Source organism: Colossoma macropomum, unplaced genomic scaffold (genome assembly GCF_904425465.1).
Source record: "Colossoma macropomum unplaced genomic scaffold, Colossoma_macropomum, whole genome shotgun sequence".
NCBI classification, from domain to species: Eukaryota; Metazoa; Chordata; class Actinopteri; order Characiformes; family Serrasalmidae; genus Colossoma; species Colossoma macropomum.
Genome location: NW_023494795.1, coordinates 22,229,869 through 22,253,798, shown reverse-complemented (window position 1 = coordinate 22,253,798; position 23,930 = coordinate 22,229,869). Strand labels below are relative to the sequence as shown.

Sequence of the window (23,930 nt, the reverse complement as noted above, 5' to 3'; positions counted from 1 at the left end):
CGTGCAAAGAAGGTGAAATAAATATTTTCAGTTTAAAAGTGTTCTTGCCATCACTTGAACGGTGTGTTCAACGTTGTATAGTATGAGGAAATGGGGCACTCCACAGCACAGTGCTAAGGCGTTTTTGCAGTCGGAGGAGGGCGCTAAGGCCGCACAGATGCAAAGCGCCTTAAAGTCAGTGAAGAAGGCTGCATGGTTAGTCGCAGTGCTACGAGCACTAGAAACACTTCTCAGCTTTGAAAACGTGTGTATTTATTCAGTTTATGATTTACTGCGTGTTTACTTAATGTTGTTCAGCTAAGCGGTCTTCTACCGAGAGGTCTGTTTAATATCTCACTGGCTGCGTAGCCGGTTACGTTTTCGTTTATAACGTTACCCTGTCCGTCATTGGCCTGTGTTTACTCCGTGTAAGAGGTTAAATATGCAAGTGAACTAAACACGCCTGAGTAAATTGCTTCGTTTAGTTGGTGATGACTGTGGTGTGAGGGGGGGAGTGAGGGGGTTATGTTGAGACTGCCCAATTTCTGCAGTATTGTCCGCAGAGCCCTCTGCGTCAGCGCTGAAGAGATGGGGAAGAAGGGGAGCTTCTTCTACGCCGTGAAGAAGGGCCACAATCCCGGAGTATACCAGTCATGGTGAGCATGGTAGCTCTTCAGCATTGCTTTGAACACCAGGGAGTGGCACCACTTATTTTCTTTTCTATCCGAGACTAAGTAACTTAATATCTTGGCTAATAACCTGATGCCAGTACTTTGTGTTTCCATGTGCTTTTAAAAGTCTTCATGTACGTGTAAGAAGGAGACTTCGCTGTGATTTCTACAGTGAAAAACACCAAATACTGACATCAGAAACAAAATCTAAAAGCTTTTGCATTAGTGTTGAATAAACTGCCGCCTTAACTCACCGTTTAGTGCAGTAGTTTTCAAACCCGTCCTCAGTTGCTCTTAATAGGAGGACTGAAGACTGGTTTAAGCAACGTTTGGTGGACTGAAATAACATGACCTGCCTCATTAAGCAGTCATGCTGTTTCTTGTGGCTGTCTGTGCCTATATGTATATATTTGCAGGGGTTGTTCAGCATTGACACATTTTCATTTCATAAAAATACATAATTTTTTTAATTACAACTACAAGTCAGATGCCGCCCTTCATTTATTTAATGTTATGTCAAACATTACAAGTAATCCTAAACACATTCAGAGATGCTAAGGTCTCTGGGCTGGTCAGTCCATTATTCTGAGACCACTAGCAACTTCCTAGTTTGATTTGCAAATCGTCTTCTTTTTGTATATTTCCTTTTCTCATTGAGAGCTACGCATTCTTCTTCTCACAGGGGAAGAATGGACAGAAACATCTGTGGATTTTTTTCAGATCTGAAGCAAGAGTGGAGCTTGATGTTCTCCAGTCTCAAAGAAGAAAGCTTTAAGAACAGTTTATGTGATGGTCGCAGTTTTTGGTGGTCTACCAGGCCTAGCAGGGTTGTTAGGAGTTCCAGTTTCTGTATGAATTTTCCAAAACTCCTGTTTTTTTTCCACTTATTTTTTTATTTGCGTTTTCCTTCTGCAAGTGGATTATCTTGTATCTAACCTCCTCCTAAAAAGATTAAATTGTACATGACGGCTGTTTTCAACTGGAAATTGAATAAATTAAGGGTCGTCTGACTTTTCTTCAGTTCTGTATATTTTCATGTGAAGATAAAGAAAAAAGTCAGAGTCTTGAGTATTGATCAGGGTCCATTTGCTCACCCTTACTGAACACACCTTGTTGTTTTTTTCATCATAATGACCTTACATTTCTGCCTTCCGACCTAAAGGGAAGAATGCAAACATCAAGTTGACAAATTTCCACGTGCCCAGTATAAAAAGTTTGCCTCTGAAGTGGATGCTTGGGCTTTTGTAAGGAACGAACCAACAGGAATACCTTTGACAACAGACGGTATGTGGGATACCTTCATTTACTCATATTCTCTTAAACTGTGAAGAGATGCTTTTCTCTTAAACCATCGTATTTTACTTAATAATGCTGTTAATACTGATTAAGGCTACTGTTTCTGTAGATGATACTCAGTTGCCTAAAAGTGTTCCAGTTGGAGCCAAAAGACCATGCAAGGATATCAAGGATGATGGAACAAGTTTGAAACGATTTAAAGTATCTGAAGAACCAACTCAACCAAATGCCTCAGCTGCTGCAGGCAGTACTGATGGGTTTACTTACATGGGTAATGGTCTCAGACTTCTTCTGTCAGCAGTTGTTTGGCTGTATGAGTTTTCATTTAAATCAACAGCCATGTAATATTAGTATAACCAATGTAGGTCTGTGTTGTTTGTGATGGTTTTGTTTGTAGGTGATGCCGTGGTGGTGTATACAGATGGCTGTTGTTCGGGCAATGGGAAGAATGGAGCTCGTGCAGGAATCGGAGTGTACTGGGGTCCTGATCACCCTCTGTGAGTAATGCAGTTTAATTATACTCAATGATAGGGACTTTAAGCATCAACAGCTGTAATAAATAAATTTGCGTTAGTGCCACAGTTGTCAGAACTGAAGTCAGTAAGCAGCAACTCTAACGTGATGTCGGAACAAAGAATTTGCTCACCTGAAACTTGTTGAAGGAAAAGTGTTGTTATTTAGCTTGAATAAAATTCTAATTCAACACACAGTAAAAATGTGAAACTAAGTCTCTTGAACCTCACATTTAATTTATGCAGCACCTCTCTTAACCCCAAGGTTGATTTACAAGACCAAGGTAAATATAAAAGCATTTGAAGAGAAAAATCATGAAAAGAAGTTTTAGTGCAGTTAACAAAAGCTCATTGTAAGTGGTGCACTCCTTTAATTTGTATTTACTTGCATTCAAGTAAAAACAAATTTAAGAAGTCTGCTAACCCACAGAGTTAAGTCTCTTGAGTCTTGTAAATTATGAAATTTGTGTATGTTTTTCATAATATACAGTTGTATACAGAAGTTTAGTTAAAAATTGAAAAATTAAATGAGTTAACACACCTGCATATTTTAATACAACATTTCCCCCCCAAAATAAAAGGTAAATCTAAAACATAAAATGTGGCCTGCTATGGCCTGTTTTACAGTTTGTTTGTTTGTTTTTTTTTCAGTGTTGGATCCAAAAATAGAAATTGTGTTAAAATTTGCAGAAGAATGTCATATTTAAGTTTGTTCCATGGAGAGGATGTGCTTACTTACTTTCACATACGATATCATCAAAACATGTAACTTGACTTTTTCATACAACTGTCTATACTTCAGGGACAGTGCTCTTTGTAGCTGCTGTAACTCTGCAGCTTCCTTCTGGATTAATAAAGTTTCTTTCTAATATATACCTAATAAACCAAGCATTGCAGTGTTGGAACTGTATAAAAGCTGTTTTTGGCCATAATATAGTGATTTTGCTGCTTACTTTCAACAGTAATGTTGCTGAGAGGCTGCCAGGGAGACAGACGAACCAGAGAGCTGAATTACAGGTAGGAGGTTTGTGTGTGTGCAGTTCCAGAAGTATTGCAGGAAATTATGGTCCTGTTGATAGTTGGCATTGTGATAGGAATGTGTATGGCTCTAGCTCTCCTGATCTCGAGGTAGTTGAGCACGCAGTGTGATTGGATCTCTGCATGCGTGTGCAAATGCAGTGTAGCTTGTCTACATTAACAGTCTAAAGTCACATGCATTCCACCCACACCCTTTAATATTGTTCCTGCCTCTGCATCACATTGAGCAAGTACCCCTTCCCACCCACTGCCATGAACAAACACATCCACTCAGCTAGCTCTCAAACTTTCATCATCACATCCGCCGTCACACACACAGAGATCTTTAAAGAACAGGAAAGTGTAAAACTGATGTAATTTCACATATCGCAGACATTAAACTTCTGTGGTAATGACTGATTCAGCAGACTTATTTTGTTGATTTTAACAGGCTCTCTGCAGGCAAGTTGTGCAATATTCTGTCCTCAGTAAAAATCACACAGGGGAAATGAGATCCATTCAACATCTGGTTGCAGACACTAAATTTGAAAAAGACAAGTGTAAAAGTGCTGTGTCTTGATTAGATAATGATCAGATCAGAGTGATTGGATGTTATTGCCAAGTGTAAAAAGGGCCTTTGTTAAACACACTGCTTGTCTCGCTGCTGTTCTGTCTCCACTTGATGAAGTGATCATTTTCTGTGTTTGATTCAGGCAGCCTGTAAGGCACTGGAGCAAGCCAGAGACAAGAACATCAAAAAGCTTGTGCTCTACACAGACAGCAAGTTCACAATTAATGGTATGGACAACCTGCAGTCTGAGTTGATTCATAGCAAATTTGTAAGTCTTAATTTTTTAATTAAGTCTCAACTGACTGAGAGTTTGTGTATAAGGGGAAAACCTATGGTATTCATTTATGCAGGGTCAGTTTAGCTAATGTAACCCTTGTGTTTTGCTGTACAAAGGCATCACAAGCTGGGTGAAGAACTGGAAGATCAATGGCTGGAAGCTACGAACGGGTGGAGAAGTGGTCAATAAAGAGGACTTCCAAAAGCTTGACAAACTGAATGGAGAGCTTGAGGTTATATGGGTATGTTTTCTGATGTAGGAGGTATTTATACTGTTTAATCTGTGTCAAGGCGTCACAGCTTAGGCATGTAAAGGAATTTTGCAAGCATTTAGTTTAATGGGATTTGCATCTATTACATCTAGACATTACATTTAACATGATACAGAATCTCTCTTTTTACATGTGTGGTAGACACTGCCATATGTGATCTCTACAGGAATGAAAAGCCCTGAAGAAATCTATTTAGACATAGTAAACCAAGGCTAGACTCTTCTATCCTTTGCTTTCAGATGCACATCGCAGGCCATGCTGGTTACAAAGGAAACGAAGAGGCAGACAGACTCTCCAGGGAAGGAGCAGCAAAGCCCGAGTTTTAGCTGAAGGCTGCTGTGTGTTAATATTCATCCTTCTGAGGCAATTCAGAAAGTTTGCTTGTTCTGAGTTTGTGTTATTAGTCCATAATGGACAGTGAAACTGCACATTTTTTTCAATCCTTGACAAAGATTTAAGTTCCTCCTAACTTTTACTTATCAAAGAAGTTGTAATAATATGTTTGTTTGATTTTCATGTCAATAAAGAGCTTATATCCATGCTTTTGCAGGAATCAAAGGGTGGCTATTTCCTCCATAGCTTCCACCTGCTGTAATACCCTATTTTAACACGAGATGGCGCCCCAGGTTATTCTATAGAATGGTGGGACTGAAATACTCTTTCACTGGAAGGACCTATAATGTTTTTGTTTTATTTCCGCTTTGAAAAGTTTTGCGTTTCTTAATTTTTGTAAGTCTACAAGCAAGTTATCCTACTTTTTACTCACATGTTTATCTGTTCTGTGATTATTATGGCAATTATCAAGAGGAAAAAAGTAAACATCAGAATATTAGCCCATTGAATCACACATTTTATTTTTATTTAAACCTGCTCCTATTTTCTTTTTTTTCTTATACATATGTATATTTAAACACAGTTTGTTTTTGCTTTAGAGATATTGAAATGACTCTTCTGTGTCCACAGAATGTTATACGAAATGTTTGAGGGAAACAGCTTTTACATCTGATTACTGGGTATGTTTAAGTACATGATTAATTGTCAAAACCAAAGAGATAGCATGGTTTGAATATGACAGTCATACATTGTTTATATCCTTCATCAATACTTATTGCAGCCTACATGCATTGGCTTCATTTACCTAGAAAAGACAAGCCTCTTTGGGCAGCACTTTCTGGTATGATGGTGTCCTCTGAGCTTCAGCTATTTATCTCCACTCTGTGGCCAGATGACTGTTCTCCCCAGCCCTCTGCAGTAAGCCTATGTCTAGACAGCAATGCTGCGTGTTGGTTAAAATACTGATAAGCTTCCCAGCAGAGAGAGTGAGAACATATTCTACTTCTCGAGAAGAATGCAGGTGTGAGTTCCTGCCTGTGGAGACTCGTGTCCTTGACATTAGAATATTAAGGCAGCAGCTCTGGGCCAGACAGAAGGTGCTTCTTACACATAGCATGGTTCAATGTGCATCACCTCACACAGCTGACTCCCCTCAAAAGAATCTCATAGTTGCCGCTGTCAAAAGTTAACCTGTTAATTTTAAATACAGAGACATCTTGGACCACAAACTTAACTGACATGTAAAGTTTTATTATAATTTTTTTTTTATTTGTTCATTTCTTCAGAAATTGCAGTCGACATTCCAATTCATCACTAAGATGTTCAGTGGGGTTGAGGTCAGGGCCATGTGCAGGCCACTGGAGTTGCTCCACACCAAGGTCATCAAATCATATCTTTATAGACCGTGCTTTGTGCACTTGGGCACAGTCATACTGCAATAGAAAGGGTCTTCCCCAAACTGTTGCCACAAAGTTGGAAGCATGTATTTGTCTAAAATGTCTTTGTAAAGTGTATGATTAACATTACCCTCCTAACATTACCAAAACTAAGGGCCCCAAACCCTGAAAAACAGCCCCAGACCATTATCCCTCCATTGCTCCAGCCGAGGCTTGCCATTGCGCATATAGTAATTTTAGGTTAGTGTGCAGCTGCTTGGCTGTAGTAACCCATTTTATGAAGCTTCCAATTTTGCAATGATAGCACTTACAGTGGACCTGGGTGGATCTAGGAGGGCAGAATTTTCACAAACTGACTTGTGGCAAAGGTGGCATCCTATGACAGTGCCATTCTTAAAGTCACTGAGATCTTCAGTATAGCCCAGTCTGATGCAGTGTTTGTCTGTGGAGATTGCTTGACTTTATACACCCTTTAGCAATGGGTGTGGCTCAAAACACCTGAATGCAATAATTAGGAGAAATGTCCACATACTTTTGCCGATAGAATGTATTTTGTATACCAAATGATCTTTGAAATAGGCCACTCCATGAGTAGTTACTATAGCTATATGGCAGACTATGATACACACAATTCAGGCATCTCAATTAAAGTTTTTCAATACAGCAATAATTAGGAGTGGAAGAAAATATGTCTTATGATAATATGTTAATGTTTCAGCTTTTAGTTTTTAGAGTACTCAACATCATAAAAGTACGATATTTGAAACAACAGTTGTGCATTATGGTGTCCAAGTCTAATGTTCCAGCCTCAAGCTAACATGCTAGTGTTGATACAATACAATACAATACAATATAATTGCTGTCATCTCACAGCAAGGAGGGCCTGGGTTCAATTCCCCAGCTGGGTGACCAGGATGCTTTCTGTGTGGAGTTTGCATGTTCTCCCCATATCTGTTTCCAGTTGGTAATACTAAATTGCTTCTAGGTGTGTGTGTTTGTGTGTGTGTGTGTGTGTGCCCTATGATGGACTGGCACCTAGTCCAGTGTGTTTTCTGCCTTCCACCAGTGATACCGGTGATATAGGCTCCAGCATCTCCCCCCACAACCCAGGATAAACGAGTTAGATGATGAATAAATAACAACAATAACATGCATCCAAATTTATAGTGTTAACTTTCAACATGGAATTTGGTCGGTTTAATTTCCTTAGACTACATTAAACAGTCCACAATGGAAGCTCTGCAGACTAGAGTTGAAAGAGTTGCATTTGAAATCTCAAATGTATATTTTAAACACTTTGCCAAAATTAGTTAAAACCAGAGTATATGAAAAGTACTCAAACTAGGTTATGTGATGTCCTCACAACATGACATATTACTATCTATAAAAATGAACAAATGAGTGTCGCAATGCTAGAAGAAAAAAACTTGCAGCCATACTGAAGGCTGAATTTTGTCTGTATGTCAGCATGTCATACACTGTGAGGAACCACATAAGCAAGTATTTTTAAGATTGCTTAAAAACCTTTTGAGGTGAAAGCTTCCATTACATTTTTGCTAGCTCATCTGTGCAAAACTAAAGAAACAAACTTCAGACACAAACCCATGTTTTGGGTAACTGGCTTTATTTGGAGTGAGGGGATAATTGTCTGAATTAGATTTTTCACTGAACTATCACTTTAAGTTAGTTCACACTCACTTGAATGTTGTGCTATGTAAACCATAATAAAGTGAAATGGCTGGCGACTCAATTTTGGATGCAACATTTCTTAATAATCTGTATTTGTCATTGTCTCACGAGGCCCCCGTGCACAAGCGTCTTCTGAGGCTCCCCACACTCTGACAATAACAAAAAGTAATAATAATAACAGAAAACTAGACCTGAAAAATAACTTTAATGAATAGCTTGTGTTTGTTTATGTTTGAACAGCAGCAGAAAAAAAATTATATATTCATTGCGTATTCAATGGCTTTTCATTAATCTAATTTTTGCATCTACAGTGGACTGTCCCCAGTCTTTGAGCCACTTTGGGTCTTGTGGTCTGAAGCACCCCTTAGCCCCCCAGCAGTCAAAGGCCCCTAAGCACTGGCCTCACTGGCCCAGTCAGAAATCCATCCCTGACCTAGCAGCCTGATGGAGTTATGTATTAAATAGTGTCCAAAAGCATCATACCCACTCTGAACTGGCTCTTGTACGTGTTTAGAAAACAAATGAAGTTGATATTAATTGAACTGGCTCAAGTTGCGCTTACAGTATCAGCACTGAAAGAACATAATTATCCCAAGCAGTAAATCAGCCAAACTCAGTCAAGTCGAATAAAAGAGAATGAATTGTGTTTTTCCTAGTTTCATGGGATTTCCACCTGGTGTCATGAGACAGATATCCAAATAATCTGTGGTACTGAAAATAGGATGCATCCCACATTTCTTAGTTGTTCTGAGTTGGGGATTTTCTTGTGATTTCATGTATTAAAATGGGATCTTTGAGTTGAACCAGCATACTGAAATTTAGTTTGGTCATTTATCATTTATCATTTAGTTTAGGCCATTATCAGCTGGAGAGAATGTTTCTGGAGATAAGATTTTGAGTCCTGGGTTCATCTATTTGCATATTAGACATGACTTTCCCCTTGTGTTTTATTCACCATGTATGTGTTCTGTTACTCTTAGGCTATCTTCCTTTGGGTGTATGTGGCTTTCTTTTGGTTAACTTCTGGTCTTTCTTTTGGCCTAGCCACTGTTGGTGTGTTACCCTATTCAGTATGGTTTAAAACCTGACTGGACACTATAGTGACCATTTTTCAACCAACTCTAGTAAGATATGCTGGACCAACACAAGTTTAGCCAACACTAGTAAATCAAGTTTAATAAACTTTAATGAGTTGTGTTGGAAACATGAGAGTTGATTAAGTTTAATCAATTTTAGTTAATTATAAGAGATGAATAAAATTGCCTTATTTTGAAAGAAAATTGTTTAATTTTGTGGAAACTCTTCATAATTCAAGTCCAAGTAAAAAACTGAGCACACTTGAGGGTTTGATCAGAGGTACTACGCAACCTTAAAATGCACTTTTCTTCTAGTATTTAGTGAATAGGGCTACTGATTTCAGGCACACCAATATGGTGCATTTATTTTAGGGGTGGGCAACGTGTCAAAATACAGGGGGATTCGAAAAGATTCATCCAATTTCAAAATGATTTATTTCACTTGTAAATCATTATAGAACAAAGCAGTAAGTTGTAAATGGTGAGCTTAAAGTCATGTAATTTTACAAATGCTCAATATGACCTGCTCCAGCTGTACGGACAACATCAACGCAATGGTCAAATTCATCCCATACTCGATTCAGCATGTCGGGTGTCACTGTACTCACGACTCTTTCAGTGCGATTTTGAAGATCATGCAGTGTTGTTGGGAGTGGTGGCACATAAACAGAATCCTTAACGTACCCCCACAAAAAAAAGTCACACGGCGTGAGATCTGGTGATGCTGGTGACCTTTTTCTTGGAACTGTTGGTACCAGTAACGAATGCTCTGAGCTGTTGGAGGTTCACTGCCATACTGGCAGTCAGAAACTCGATGCATGAATTTTAGTTTTTCTGAGAGTTTTTAAGTTGGAACAGACAAGACAGAACCTGTAGTGCCACATATAAATAATAACAGTACTGACGATATCTATGATATGCTTATATGGAAGCATATTGTAACATAATTTATCACGATAATGATAAAATATCATCATGTTGCCCACCCCTTAACTGATTTATTTTATTGCTAATTTTGATAAAGTAAAAACCTCATGTCATTATGTGCCATCCGATTTGCGTAAAGTTAAATAAAATAATACTTATTAAATAAATAAAGTAATAGTACGATATTAAAAAAAAAAAACTTTTACTTTCAGTAGAAATTTGCTATTTCAGCTTTAGTAGGCTCTGACATCAGCCAGCCCCCGACATGAGGCAGACTTCGCCCACCAGCCCGACCCCCACCCCAGCCACACACACACACACACCTGAGGGCTGTTCTGACACGCTTACAGAAGTAAACTGCTTGCAACGCGTGCGTTTATGAAAGGAGCCGTTTGATAGTCCGACACGTCGCAGTAATTTGTCGAGGATGAAGGGAGGGAGGATGGAGGAGGGGGGCGTGCGCGCTCACGCACACCCTCCGTCATTACCGCACATCTGGTCTCTCCGCTGCCTTCAAACGCAGCTGACTCGGCTCCTCAAATCATGGAGGACGGCGTGGCGGGAATCTCCTGCTAACGAATCCGGCGCGCGGCCCCTTTGTGGCGGGAACATCAATGGCGGAGCCGGCGCGAGGAGTCACAATCAAACGGGCCCGTTGCTATGGGAGCCAGGCGCGCGCCTCGTCACCTAGCAGACATCTGTTTCCATGACAGCTGTCTGGAGCGGGATGAGCCTTAACTAACTCCCGCCTCAGAACTCGCGCGACTTTTTCTGATACCTCGAGCGGGAGGAGAAAAAACGAGGAGGCGGGAGAGAAGAAGACTGTGTCAGGAAGGCTGCTTTGTTTGGTGGCGCTAATGTAAAGAGAGCAGTTTGGGAGGGCGTGTGTGTCTGTGTGTGTGTGTGTGAAGGATCAGAGCACGTGGAATGAAGGTAAGATGAGAGGAGTGAGCACGGGTGTAGAAGTGATCTTAGTCAGATGAGGTGTGGGGGAGATGTTTCAGTGGAGTGGGAAGTAGTGCAGACACTGCTGTGCTGAAGAACAGGCAGAGAACTAACTCACTGAGTTCACAACACAGCTCAGAACTAAATCAGTGCATTAGAAATAAAGGTGATGGTAAGCTTGTTTGGTAGCTACACTCAAAAAATTAACCAACAGGGTTGTTGGACTCACAAACTGGAAATGTGTCAACATTAAATAAGTCTATTGTGTTGTCTTTAAGTGACTGGTTTACATAAAATGTAAAGTAATTTCTTCTTCGATGGTTCACACGTGTTTAAGTGATTCAAATCTGTCATTAATGTGAACGAACCGGCGTCCTGAAGTGACCCGCATGCGCACATCCTACTCAGTAACTCACGTGAATGAATCACGTGCGTCACGTGCATCTTCAACAAACAAACGAGCAGAATGAGTCCTGGCTGTGAAGATAACTCTGAACTGCTCTCAGCTGTTTATTATTAGAGCGAGACGAAGGCGAAAAAGGTGAGATGTGTTGCTTTTCCACCGTTTACAGACTTTAACGTCTGTTCGGCGCTGCTGCCATGGCAACGCTGAATGATCCCGCACTGCAGTGAAAAAAGGCACATGAATTCCGATCTGAGCGTCCTCATTAAGGTCGCATGACCACGAATCGGATACGTATCCGACCTAGGACCACATATGAAAGTGGCTCAGGTCGGATTTGAAAAGATCAGATTTGTGTCCACACAGCCCTGAAAACATCAGATCTGAGTGACATTAGGGCAGAAAAATTGGATTTGTGCCACTTCAGCCTGGTAATGTGAACTTAGCCAAAATGACTGAAATAATAAGAAAATAATCATAATTACAATAAGAGTAAGAATATTAATAATTAAATAAATAAAAAAAATTAAAGGGGAAAAATAATAACATAACTAAAATAATGAAAATAAGACAATAATAGTGAAAATCAAGTAAAACCGTTGTGGACAGAGTGGAGGTGGTTACAAAGTAAAAGTTTAAAATGACTGAGTGACACCAGTGAGCTGAGCTTTAGTGTTTCCTGTAGTGAGTTCCAGCTCGCTGGTGCACAGTAAATAAAGACAGGTTTTCCCAGTTCAGTAAAAAACTCTCGGTACCTGGCATGTGACCCAACCACAGGAGCAATCTGATATTTACCATCATTTATAGACATTATTGAAAGACTTTTACAAAGATTCTGACATTCACCAGTGTTTTATTATTTGGGATTTGATCTTAGTTAAGAACAGAATGTACACAGGCTCAAGAGCACGAAGGTGCGAACAGTTGTGCAGTTTAAGAACACTTCATGAATCTGATGCAGATGTTTTCTTTCTCAAGAACAAACTTAAGAAAAAACCCAGGAAGATACTGATAAATAAGGCCCAATGTTTTTTGTCCATTTCAGTGAATGAAAACCTGTTTATGTTGATCCAAAGAGAATTTCATTCCAAAAACACTGAAATAAATTGGCATTCGGGTTTTAATTTTGCTCCATCAACAACTGAACTTTACGTTGAGGTAACAAAACTTGTGTATACTGACTGTGCTCTGTTCGATTAAATGGCACAATTGAATTAAGTTCATAAAACAAGTTTTTTTTGAGTGTAGGTTTGCATAAGTTATCCAGCATTAGCGATGAAGTGACCATAGTTGTCCCCCATCCTTGCCCCAGAGTTCATGCTTACGTTTTTGTGTTCTTGTGTGCATTTTTGTGTTCCTGTGCTTTCTGGGAAGTGTCCAGGTGTGCCCCATTTCTCTAATATGCAAAAGACCACACTAAACAGACCCATTGCTGAATACTGTCTCAAAGCAGTATTGGGCTAAGTACAGTCTTATGCGAAAGATCAAACACCCCTGGTCAGATTATGTGTTGAGAGAAAATATAAGATATAAAATTTGAAAGTGTTAACTGTTGTTTAGGCCACATTTTATTTTTTTGTGTTTTGTTTTTTTTCTCCAATGTTAAATTCAGTAAATAAACAGTAAGTGTGCATTAAAATGTGCAGAAAGTGTGTTCTCCATAGAGGATGTGTTAACTTACTTTAAAAAATCAATCATTTGACAAGGGGCACCGAAACGTTTGCATAGAAATCTATCTTGAGATCATTAGTAACTGCCTGTCCCACAAAGATATGATACATATCTGCACACTCACCCCAACAGGGTGCAAAAATTCAATCTGAGGGTGCAATTCGTAAAGCACTGATCTGATAGACCTGGCTGGTATCAGTACTGACAATACTGATATTAGTAAACTAACTGATTATCAGTCAGAAATGAGAGATCACATTTAGTACCGTTTCTTAGTCATGGTCATTATAAAATTGTACCAGTGCATTTTTATAAACCTTCTTAAATAATGTCATTCAAAATTTGCACAATTCTGCAAAAAGAATGTTGTATGACAAAACATAACATATATGACCTTCTCATTAACCTCTATTACTTTTTTGAGAATTTTCAATAATGAGCAAAAAAGGTCAAGATGGCAGCATAGAACAAATAGTAATTATCTCCCACTTATCTCTACTGCATATTTATGATGGAATACAAGTACCTTAACAGAGCACTCGTACTGGATCGATGCTCAGTGTCTTCTCACATCGATGTCTGAAAGATACTGCCTGACACTGAACACCAATCCAGTACTGGCGAATTGCTATCAGGATCTCAACCTTTTCAAATCAGGCCTGGCGAAGATGCTGTTTTCCCCCAGTGTTCCTGTAGTGCATGTTGCTGTGCTTTGGTCTGGGTTTGGCCTGTCTGGCTTACAGATGGTTGTGAGGGGAGTTAAACTCATGGAGGGGGACCAATAAGGTGAGGATTGGCACTGCGGCATTTTGCTGCATCCTCTCTCTCTCTCTCTTTCTCTCTCTCTCTCTCTCTCTCTCTCTCTCACTCACTCTCTCTCTCTTTCTGACACTTGTCTCCCTTGTCTCTATCTGTTGCTCTGTTTTTCTCTTTTTCTGAGTTTTTCCTTCTCTCTCTCTCTCTCTCTCTCTCTCTCTCTCTCTCTCTCTCTTCCCCACCTCCACCCTCTCATGCCCTCAGTACACCTGTTCAGGAATGCTCCTATAAACACACACCTCCATATTCAGAACAACAAAAGCTCATTGTTTGCACAGGAAGAATTGTTGAGTGTTTTTTTCTCAAACCACTTTATTTCAGTATGTTGGTGTACAGGTCCCGCCTTATTAGAGGTAATAAATATAATGGCTTGAAAATGTACCTAAAATGAAATATAAGTGTTATAATTCTAAGACAGAATTTCATGATATCACTGCTGTTGTTACAAAACCTTGTATCTCCAAAAACGTCTATTTCTATTCATTCTTCACAAAATGTTCATAATTTCATGCAAGGACCATTCTACTGGATTAGTAAAAAAAAAAAAACTTAAAAAAAAAACTAATAGTTCAGGCCTTTGATATTTACAAGGATTACTTTACGATCTGTTTAAACTCAAGGCATTAACTGAAAACTAATACACAAAATCATCATGTATAGGGCATGTTCTATTTGGGGGTGGCTGTCCCAAACCCTAACCCCTAAATGTCAATTTATTTTTTTGTGTTTTTTAGGTTTTTAAAGATGTTTTTAATTTATTTTAAAGTGTATATGAAAGATTTAGATGTACAATAAGTTTGATATTAGATAAAAAATTTCAAAAAATGCTGTACCACATTTTAGTTTAGTTTAGGTTTTAGTTCATAGGCGGTGCCTTATTTTAGCCACAACCCGGCATTTTAGAGCAGGAAGTGAGACTGCATCCCTGTCCCTCATGGCCACATGGTGACCAGGTAGATCACATTGGTTTGAAGTAAATGTGTCACAAAGTCTGTAAATCAGGTGTAACCTTAAGAGTTGTCACTACAGAAACACATATTCTCTGTAATTAAGTAAATGTTTTGTGTTGTAATGAAAAATAATGTAATGTACAATATTATGATTTTATGTGTGTTTGCTAGTCATGTACTAGCCAGCGTTTTTGAGTTATGCTTAAAATTGGCACTAGCAAAACAGTCACTACACTAACCAGTCACTACAATAAACAGTCACTACACTAAACAGACACTAAACTAAACAGTCACTACACTAATCAGTCATTACACTAAAACAGTCACTACACTAACCAGTCACTACAATAAACAGTCACTACACTAAACAGACACTAAACTAAACAGTCACTACACTAATCAGTCATTACACTAAAACAGTCACTACACTAAAGAGTCATTACACTAAACAGACACTAAAACCGTCACTACACTAAACAGTCACTATACTAAACAGTCACTACACTAAAACAGTCACTACACTAAACAGTCACTATACTGAACAGTCACTACACTAAAACAGTCACTACACTAAACAGTCACTACACTAAACAGTCACTATATTGAACAGTCACTACACTAAAACAGTCACTACACTAAACTACACTAAACAGTCACTACACTAAACAGTCACTGTATTGAACAGTCACTACACTAAAACAGTCACTACACTAAACAGTCACTATATTGAACAGTCACTACACTAAAACAGTCACTACACTAAACGGTCACTACACTAAACGGACACTACACTAAACAGTCACTAGACAAAACGGTCACTAGACAAAACAGTCACTACACTAAACAGTCACTACACAAAACAGTCACTAGACAAAACGGTCACTAGACAAAACAGTCACTACACTAAACAGTCACTACACAAAACAGTCACTACACTAAACAGTCACTACACTAAACAGTCAATAAAATACATGATTGAACATTCCATCAACATTATTGAAGAAAAAATTCATAATTATAAACTGGACATCCTCCAAACCAGGCAGAAATTTTTATGGTCATTGTGAAAAAGAATTAAGAGCTGAACTAAAACAGTCGCTACACTAAACAGTCTCTAGACCAAACAGTCACTACACTAAAACAGTCACTACACTAAACAGTTGCTACACTAAAACAGCCGCTACACTAAACAGTCGCTGCAATAAACAGTCACTAGACAAAACAGTCACTACACTAAAACAGTCACTACACTAAAACAGTCATTACACTAAACAGTCACTACACTAAAACAGTCACTACACTTAACGGTCACTACACTAAACAATCAGTACAGTAAAACAATCACTGCACAAAACAGTCACTACACTAAAACAGTCATTACACTAAACGGTCACTACACTAAACAATCAGTACAGTAAAACAATCACTACACAAAACAGTCACTATACTAAACAGTCAATCCCCTAAACAGTCACTAAAATATTGAACATTCATTATTGAACATTCCATCAACATTATTGAAGAAAAAAATTAATAATTATAAACTGGACATCCTCCAAACCAGGCAGAAATTGCATTTTATGGTCATTGTGAAAAAGGATTAAGAGCTGAAAAAGCATATACAGATAGTATTCACAAAATCCAGTGAAAAAGCCATATTGTTGACAGAGCCATGCTGTTGTAATGCATGCAGAATGTGTTTTTACATTGGCTTGCTGAAATAAACAAGGCCTTCCCTGAAAAAGACATAGTCTGAATGGCAGCATTTGTTGCCAAAACATGTATATATCGTTCAGCATTAATGGTGCCTTCACAGATGTGCAAGTCACCCATGCCATGTGCACTAATGCATCCCTATACCATCATGAATACTGGCTTTTGTACTGTGCACTGATAACAAGCTGAGTGGTCTTTAGCCCGGAGAATACAATGTCCATGACTTCCAAAAAGAATTTCAAATGTTGATTTGTCAGACCACAGGACACTTCTCCACTTCCTCTCAGTCCATTTTAAATGAGCTCAGGCCCAGAGAAGGTGGCAGCATTTCTGCATCCTGTTTATGTACAGTTTCTTCTTTATGTTTGAGAGTTTTACCTTGTATTTGTGGATGCAGTGATAAAATGTTTTCACAGACAGTGGTATTCAGAAGTGTTTCTTAGCCCATGCAGTGATTTCCACTACAGAATCGTGTCTGTTAATGCAGTGCCGCCTGAGGGCCCAAAGGTCATGGCCAGCATTTTTTTATTTTTTTGCCTTGTCCCTTGCATATACAGATCTCTCCAGATTCTCTGAATTTTTTAATATTATTATGCACTGTAGATGATGAAAAGCAAAAGTTCTTTGCTATTTCATGTTGTGAAATGTTATTCTTGAATTGTTGCACTATTTGATCATGCAGTCTTCCACAGAGTGGTGAACCCCTCTTCATCTTTACTTCTGAAAGGCTCAGCCTCTCTGGGATGCCTTTTTGTACCCATGTCATATTACTGACCTGTTGTCAGTCAACCACCATGTGATTTTTTTTTTTTTTAGCATTACACAACTTTACCAGCCTTTTGTTGCCCCCATCCTAATTTTTTTGGAACGTGTTGTTAGCATCAAATTCAAAATGGGCAAATATTTTTAAAAAAAACAATAAAATTTCTCAGTTTCAACATTTGATGTGTTGTTTTTGTACTATTTTCAATTAAATATAGTGTTTAAATGATTTGCACATCATTGCATTTTGTTTTTATTTACATTTTGCACAGTGTCCCAACTTTTTTGGAAATGGGGTTGTATGTTTGATGTGGTCAACCAGTGTTAGGTTGACGTTAGCTTAAGCTAACATGAGCTGTGCTACTGTTCTGGCATCAACTGCATTTATTGTCTAGTTGTGACAAAATAATGTTTTCTCCTGTTTATTTTCACCATCCAAAGATTTTTTCTTCACTGGCTCAGCTCTTCGGCCTCTTTCCCCTCATGACATCAGGCAGCTGGATGCTAAAAAAGCTTAGACCATTTTGTTTGTTCTTGCTGTTGTTGCTATAGCCATGAGCCGTGCAGCACACAACAGCTACATTTTATTAGTGTACAAACAGTGGCCGCTGTCATCGCACACTAACCAGTGGTAAGTAAACAATATGGCGGCGGTGAACACTGTCTATTGTGGAGCTTTCATGTTACCCCAGATGAACATAGCTTTCCAAGACATCCAAACACACTAAGCTGTGATCATTCTAACTAATTTGTGAATTACAGTAAAAGACAGATTTTATATGCTGAACTTCTAACTGCAGTGCTTCAACATTAAAAGAGAATGTCACCTTGCTCTTCTTCAGTACACAAAACTGGCTGCGGTTGGTGTGTACAATGAAGACGTTGTGTCCTTGACCCGAATCGTGCAGATGGCCAGGTTATGAGATGCCACTTGAGCGTGAGCATTCAGTAGAGTGTGTGCAGTGCCGTGTGGCCTCCAGGCTGCCTCACACTGTTTGCGACTCACTCATCAAGCCGCCAGAGAGCTGAGTTGAACCCTGCGGCAGGAGATTCATCCTCCTAATACTGAGGAAGACACTGTATGTGCGTGCGAGAGAGAGAAATACAGAAAAAGAGAAAAGAAAAAGAGCCCATTATCATTCCATCGCTGTGTTAGGGGTATCCTTGGTCCCTAATCTAAGATTTGCTGGTAGCTCCACAAACCTGTTAATGGAACATCTCATTCAATGAGATGGTCTTCATGGGGATGAAAACAAAATGAATACAATAAAAGACCATTTGAAATGTCAAATAGCGTTTAGTCAAGGCCATTAGGGGGAACTAGGACCAGATTAAGAATATGACAAAAAAAGAACTAAAACTAGCTTAGAGGAAGCAATGATTATTCTGTGTGAAGATGTTGTTTGTATTCAATGATGATCATATACAATGATGAACAATTTTTCAATCCTTTTTACCTCAAGACCAGGACAAGACTGAGTAAAAATAATATTGAGACTGAGACCATTTATTTAGAAACCAGACACGAGTTCTACAACACTAATATCAACTGACCAGTCAGTAAATGCTTCCTCTAGAATTTTTAAGAGCTTGAAGTTATATTTCATAGCATCCAAAAGAAGCTTCTGACTGTTTCTTCTCCCAGGAGGGGCTGAAGGTGTACCTATCGTCTACAGAGAAGGAGAGAAATGTAGAGCAAGCGAAGACAAAGAATTTTATCTGTTTTTGAGGACAGTTATGAAAGCATTTACATTTTACTAATTCCAAAATTATTTAGACCTTTCTGGATTCCTAAAGCATATAGATTTTTCAAGAGTTTGAAAGCATATATTCTTTTCAAGATTCCGAAAGCACACGTTTTCCAAGATTCTACAAGTATTTAGACTTTTCAGGATTCCAAAAGCATATAAAGTTTTCAAGATTCTGGAAGCATACATGTTTATCAGGATTCCAAAAGTATTCAGACTTTTTAAAATTCCAAAAGCATATAGACTTTTTAAATTCTGGAAGCATACCACACATTTATCAAGGTTCCAAAAGTATTTAGACTTTTCAAAATTCTGAAAGTATATAGACTTTTTAAGATTCCAGAAGCATACACGTTCTCAAGATTCCAAAAGTCTTTAGACTTTTAAAAATTCCAAAAGCATATAGACTTTTTAAGATTCCATAAGCATACACATTTATCAAAATTCCAAAAGTATTTAGACTTTTAAAAATTCCAAAAGCATGTAGTCTTTTTAAGATTCCAGAAACATACACGTTTATTAAGATTCCAAAAGTCTTCAGACTTTTCAAAATTCCAAAAGCATGTAGTCTTTTTAAGATTCCAGAAACATACACATTCTCAAGATTCCAAAAGCCTTCACTTTTTAAGACTTTTTAAATTTCCAAAAGCATACAGACTTTTCAAGATTCTGAATGCATGTGGTTGTTTTTTAAATTACAAAAGCGTGTAGACTTTCCAGGGTTCCAAAAACGTATACTCTTTTCAAAATTTTAAACCTAAATAGGCTTTTCAATATTTTGATAGCTTATAAACTTTTCAAGCAAATTGACTTCAGGATTCCAAAATCATATACATTTTGCAAGATTCCAAAAGCAGTTTCAGGATTCCAAAAGTAAACTGGCTTTTTAAGATTTTGAAAGCATATACACTTTTCAAGATTCTTTTGAAGATTCAAAAAGCGTATAAGCTTTCCGAGATTCCTAAGGCATATACATTTTTTCAAAATTCCAAACGCATATTAACTTTTAAAAATTCTGAAAGCCCTTTTACTGAATGGTCTCTCTAAAGGGACTGAAAAGAAAGGTGAGCAGACAAGAAGTCGTGAGGTCGGCAAAGGCCACTTTCTACTCTAACTACTGTCTGACCAGCAGGAGCCATTATCCTGCAGAGAGGCCAGTGGTCAGCTGGCAAGCTCTCAGCTGCCCTTGACCATGAATCTATGGAGATAGAGAACGAGAGAGAGAGATGGAGAGCAAGTGAGGACAAGGTGAAGAACAAATGGTACCATTAAAGGAAGCAGCTGCTTGCAGGAGCTGATGCTGCCTGGGCTGACCCTGCCATCCGTAATGATGACAAGGTCAGCGGGGCAGCAACGTTCTCCGCCACTCCACACAGCTCCCCCATCCATCAGTCCCCTGCTCCTCTAATTATGCAGCCGGCTTCTAACCAGGCGTGAGATATCATTACCCTGATGGGAGAGGCCCCCTCCGTCTCAGGATCAGGAGCACACGCTTGCTGGTCCGCCTGGCAGGGGACGCTAGCAGGAGCGCTGAGCTGGATCCACTCACTTCTGTATATTAACCTTCCATTCCCTCCTTACCATCTTCAGCGAGGAGGGCAATGAAGCTGATCATGATGAGAGCAGGAGAGAGAGAGTCAGGGGGGCATCCTGCACTGAGCTGCACAGCCTCAGTTTAAGGGCCCATAACATAAAAAAAAACAGAATTTCCTGTTCTTTTTTTGAAATACAAGAGTTTGATGTACTATGTAAACATCCAAGTTTCAAGACATACCATTTCCCCCTCACTCGTCGTAACATAATGTCATGACACAAAAGGCTGGGGTCCATTCAATGGGTCATTAGGTTAAAATTTTAACATAATAATTATCCATTTGTAAATGAATGTTTTATGTTTAACATCTTAAATTAATTTGCTATACATAACTTCATTCAACCGTACATCCTGAACTCCTACAGTTTGAACCCTACCAACATCCCCTAACTGCAGCACAGCTTGTGTTCTGTGTAGGCCATATGGAGTGGTGGCCCTGCTGGGAAGTGACAGTGGGACGTTTTAACAAGAAATTATTAAACTGAAATTCCATTATTGTCAATAAATATGTGAATAAATGCACAGTTCCTTTAGCAAGAAGTTCACTTAGCCTGACCAAGTTGGTAGCTTAGCTTAGTTTTGTGTATTTGGTGTGTTTGAATTTGACACATTAAATGAGAGAAAGGTGAATATATGAAAGGTTGCTTTCTACTACTAAAGCAGTGCAACATTCTACTTTGCAGACTACAGGCTATGTGCCTGTCTGTACATGGCTCCAAAATATTCAGACAAGATTCCAAAAGCATATATAGGTCCTTTAAGATTCTGCGAGTATTCAGTACCATGCTGTCATTTCTTATTTTAAAAGACTGAAAATTATAGGTGGTTTATTTAAATCAAATACTCTGACAATAAAAAGAAAAAAAATCACTATCTGTGGAGGCCCTGGCACTGTAAAAGGCCTGTCCAATCATTTCATTTGGACTGAGTGTAATGATTGGATGGCCAACCTGGGTACCTGCCCTGAAAGTAGCTAGCTACTGAAACATTAGTAGTTAGCTACTTTGTAGCTATTTTCCCTATTTTTATGTTCTGGCACCTCAGGCACTACAGCTAGTAGCTGCATTTCTTAAAACTGTAGCAGCTACAGCTATTAGCTACAAAAATATGTAGTTAGCTACAAAAAGTAGTGCGCTACACAGCTTGCACTGCTAAAGGAACAAAAGAAAGGCAGAACTACAAAAGGCTTAGAAGAAAAACAAATTGGATAAAGCAAGAGATCAAACCAGAGTGAACATCAGTGTGGCTTTCCAATAGTGGCAAAACCTGAGGGAGCTGAAAGGCCTTGAAAGTAACACCAAAGTTGCTGTTTTTCTGTTGGACAGGTAATTATCTGGTTTGTTTTGTTTATGGGGGAATTTGTTATTTTCCTGAATTATGTAGGCCATGCATGTTCATGTGTTTTGGGGAGTAGCTTTTGCAGGAGGGCTAAAAGTAGAGAGTGGTATTTTTTTTATGTAAAAAACATCTGTGACAAAAAATACTGACTGAAAAATGCTGTTTGCATAAGTGTTCAACACCTGTGCTGTGAATTTACACAGACATTGCCCTAACGAGGACACAAACTGTAAATGATTAAAAAAGTCACTTTTTCTAGATATAACAACCCCTTAAATCTAGTACTGTTGGTCACTGTGAATCTGAAGGAAAGCTGTGAAAATGAAGACCAAACATCATTTTAAGGAAAACAGAGATAAAGCAACAGACACGCACAAGACAGGAAAAAGCTACAAAATTATATCCAAGTGTTTGTATATCACAGTGGGCACTGTGAGGATCAACTGTGAGGAGTGTCAAAGCAAGAAGACGACTTGAGAGGGAAGCCTCAGAGTGGCCAACAATCACTTTAAAGGAGGTATAGAGTGGCTGAGACTGGAGTGAAGGTGCACCAGTCAACGGTATCAAGAGTTTTGCATACATCTGGCCTGTGTGGAAGGGTGGCTAGAAAGAAGCTATCACTGAAGAAAACCCAAATCAAAGCATGTCTAGGGTTAGCCAGAAAGCACCAGATTGACCCAGATAAAATGTGAGATAAAGTTTTGTGGTCAGATCGGCCAAAAATGGTGCTTTTTGGCCAAAAGGCAAAACTCTTTTCATGGTGCAAGCTTAACACTATTCATTCCTCAGCAAACACCATCTTGATAGTGAAGTATGGGGGTGGCAGCATCAACAACAACTGTTATTGCAGCAAAAGGTGGTTCTACCAAGTACTAGTCTAAAAGGGTTGAATACTAATCCAATCATTTGGTTGCATTCAAAACCTTGAATTCATCACAGTTATGTTGTCATAGTTTTTTTTAAATAAGAGATAAAATGGTTATGTAAAAATATTTACATAAGTCATAAGGGAATTATCAAAGAAATAAAGAAGAGAAATAAAAAATGTGTAATATATTCCTTTAAATCTTTAAACCAAAAAAATAAAACATTCATGCCAGCAGAGCTGAAACTCGACTAACTCGGCTCTTACTGAGGGAGAAACAGCAGCATGAAATTTCATCTCTTAGTGACGCTCATCTTTGAAGCAAGTTGATTTTGTTAGCAAAAATAACGCTGAGTTGCATTTAGACGTCAAATTGTGCTAATGGTCCTCCCCTGGCACTTGAGGGGCTTTCAAAAATAAAATCATAATTGCCACAATCAACTTGTGAACCTGAGTAGCCTCCAAGCCCAAGGCTTCCAGTCCACACTGACAGAGACCCGCGTTTAATCTTAATGAGAGCAAGATACAGGGAGAGACACTGCAGGGTGCTGGGGCCTGCCGAGAATCAGCGCATTAGCGGAGAGAGAAAGAGATAGAGATGAAGGAGAAATACATGAATGAGATAAAGCCGAGGATAAGGTAGCGAGGTGTGTGTGTGAAAATGTAGGAAACTGCAGGGTTTGTAAGGGACCTTCAGTCCTCCTTTTGGTGATTAACAAAGAGAAGTGAGGACAAAGGACAGAGGATGGGATAGACAGAACAGAGGAATGTACACCATGTGTCCAAAACTATCTTGACACCCCCTCTAATTAGTGAATTCATCTACTGTACGGTCCACGCATTACTGACACAGGTGTTCAACTGCATACACACAGCTTGTATAATCTCTATAGAAAAGCATTGGCAATAGAATGGGATTCTCTAGAGCGACTGTACATGAGTCACCATGCCCAGTGTGTCAGTTAGAGGGGTATAAAGTCTTCTAGAAGCAGTGGACCTGCATACTGGAGGGATGGAGCACTTTTGTCACATATGGAGTGATGTTTTAATCCATAGTATCCAACATCAGTACCTGATCTCACAAATGCTCTGGCTGAATGCAATTA

At 38.9% G+C, this 23,930-nt stretch overlaps 1 protein-coding gene across 4 annotated transcripts; it reads left to right on the top strand.

The window, feature by feature from the left end:
* Positions 1 to 138: 138 nt before the first annotated feature.
* On the top strand, positions 139 to 5,139 carry rnaseh1 (ribonuclease H1). Of its 4 annotated transcripts, none has more exons than XM_036581870.1 (9): positions 139 to 244; positions 531 to 635; positions 1,813 to 1,934; positions 2,056 to 2,217; positions 2,344 to 2,443; positions 3,421 to 3,475; positions 4,189 to 4,273; positions 4,440 to 4,564; positions 4,834 to 5,139. In XM_036581870.1, exons 2-9 carry the CDS (start codon positions 568 to 570, stop codon positions 4,918 to 4,920), a joined length of 804 nt encoding a protein of 267 aa, XP_036437763.1. In that variant the 5' UTR covers positions 139 to 244; positions 531 to 567; the 3' UTR covers positions 4,921 to 5,139. The 4 variants fall into 4 exon arrangements, with proteins under 4 accessions (XP_036437763.1, XP_036437762.1, XP_036437765.1 ...); XM_036581872.1 differs by having other exon boundaries at positions 177 to 195; positions 543 to 635; XM_036581871.1 differs by having other exon boundaries at positions 178 to 244; positions 543 to 635.
* The last annotated feature ends 18,791 nt before the right edge of the window (positions 5,140 to 23,930 follow it).

What these genes read in the sequence shown, in the direction of transcription:
- rnaseh1 (XM_036581869.1), top strand. Translation starts at nt 505, where the DNA reads ATGTTGAGACTGCCCAATTTCTGCAGTATTGTCCGCAGAGCCCTCTGC. An exon ending in TGATGGGTTTACTTACATGG is followed by an intron (nt 2,218 to 2,343) that starts GTAATGGTCTCA and finishes TTTTGTTTGTAG; the next exon opens with GTGATGCCGTGGTGGTGTAT. An exon ending in TGGGGTCCTGATCACCCTCT is followed by an intron (nt 2,444 to 3,420) that starts GTGAGTAATGCA and finishes TACTTTCAACAG; the next exon opens with TAATGTTGCTGAGAGGCTGC.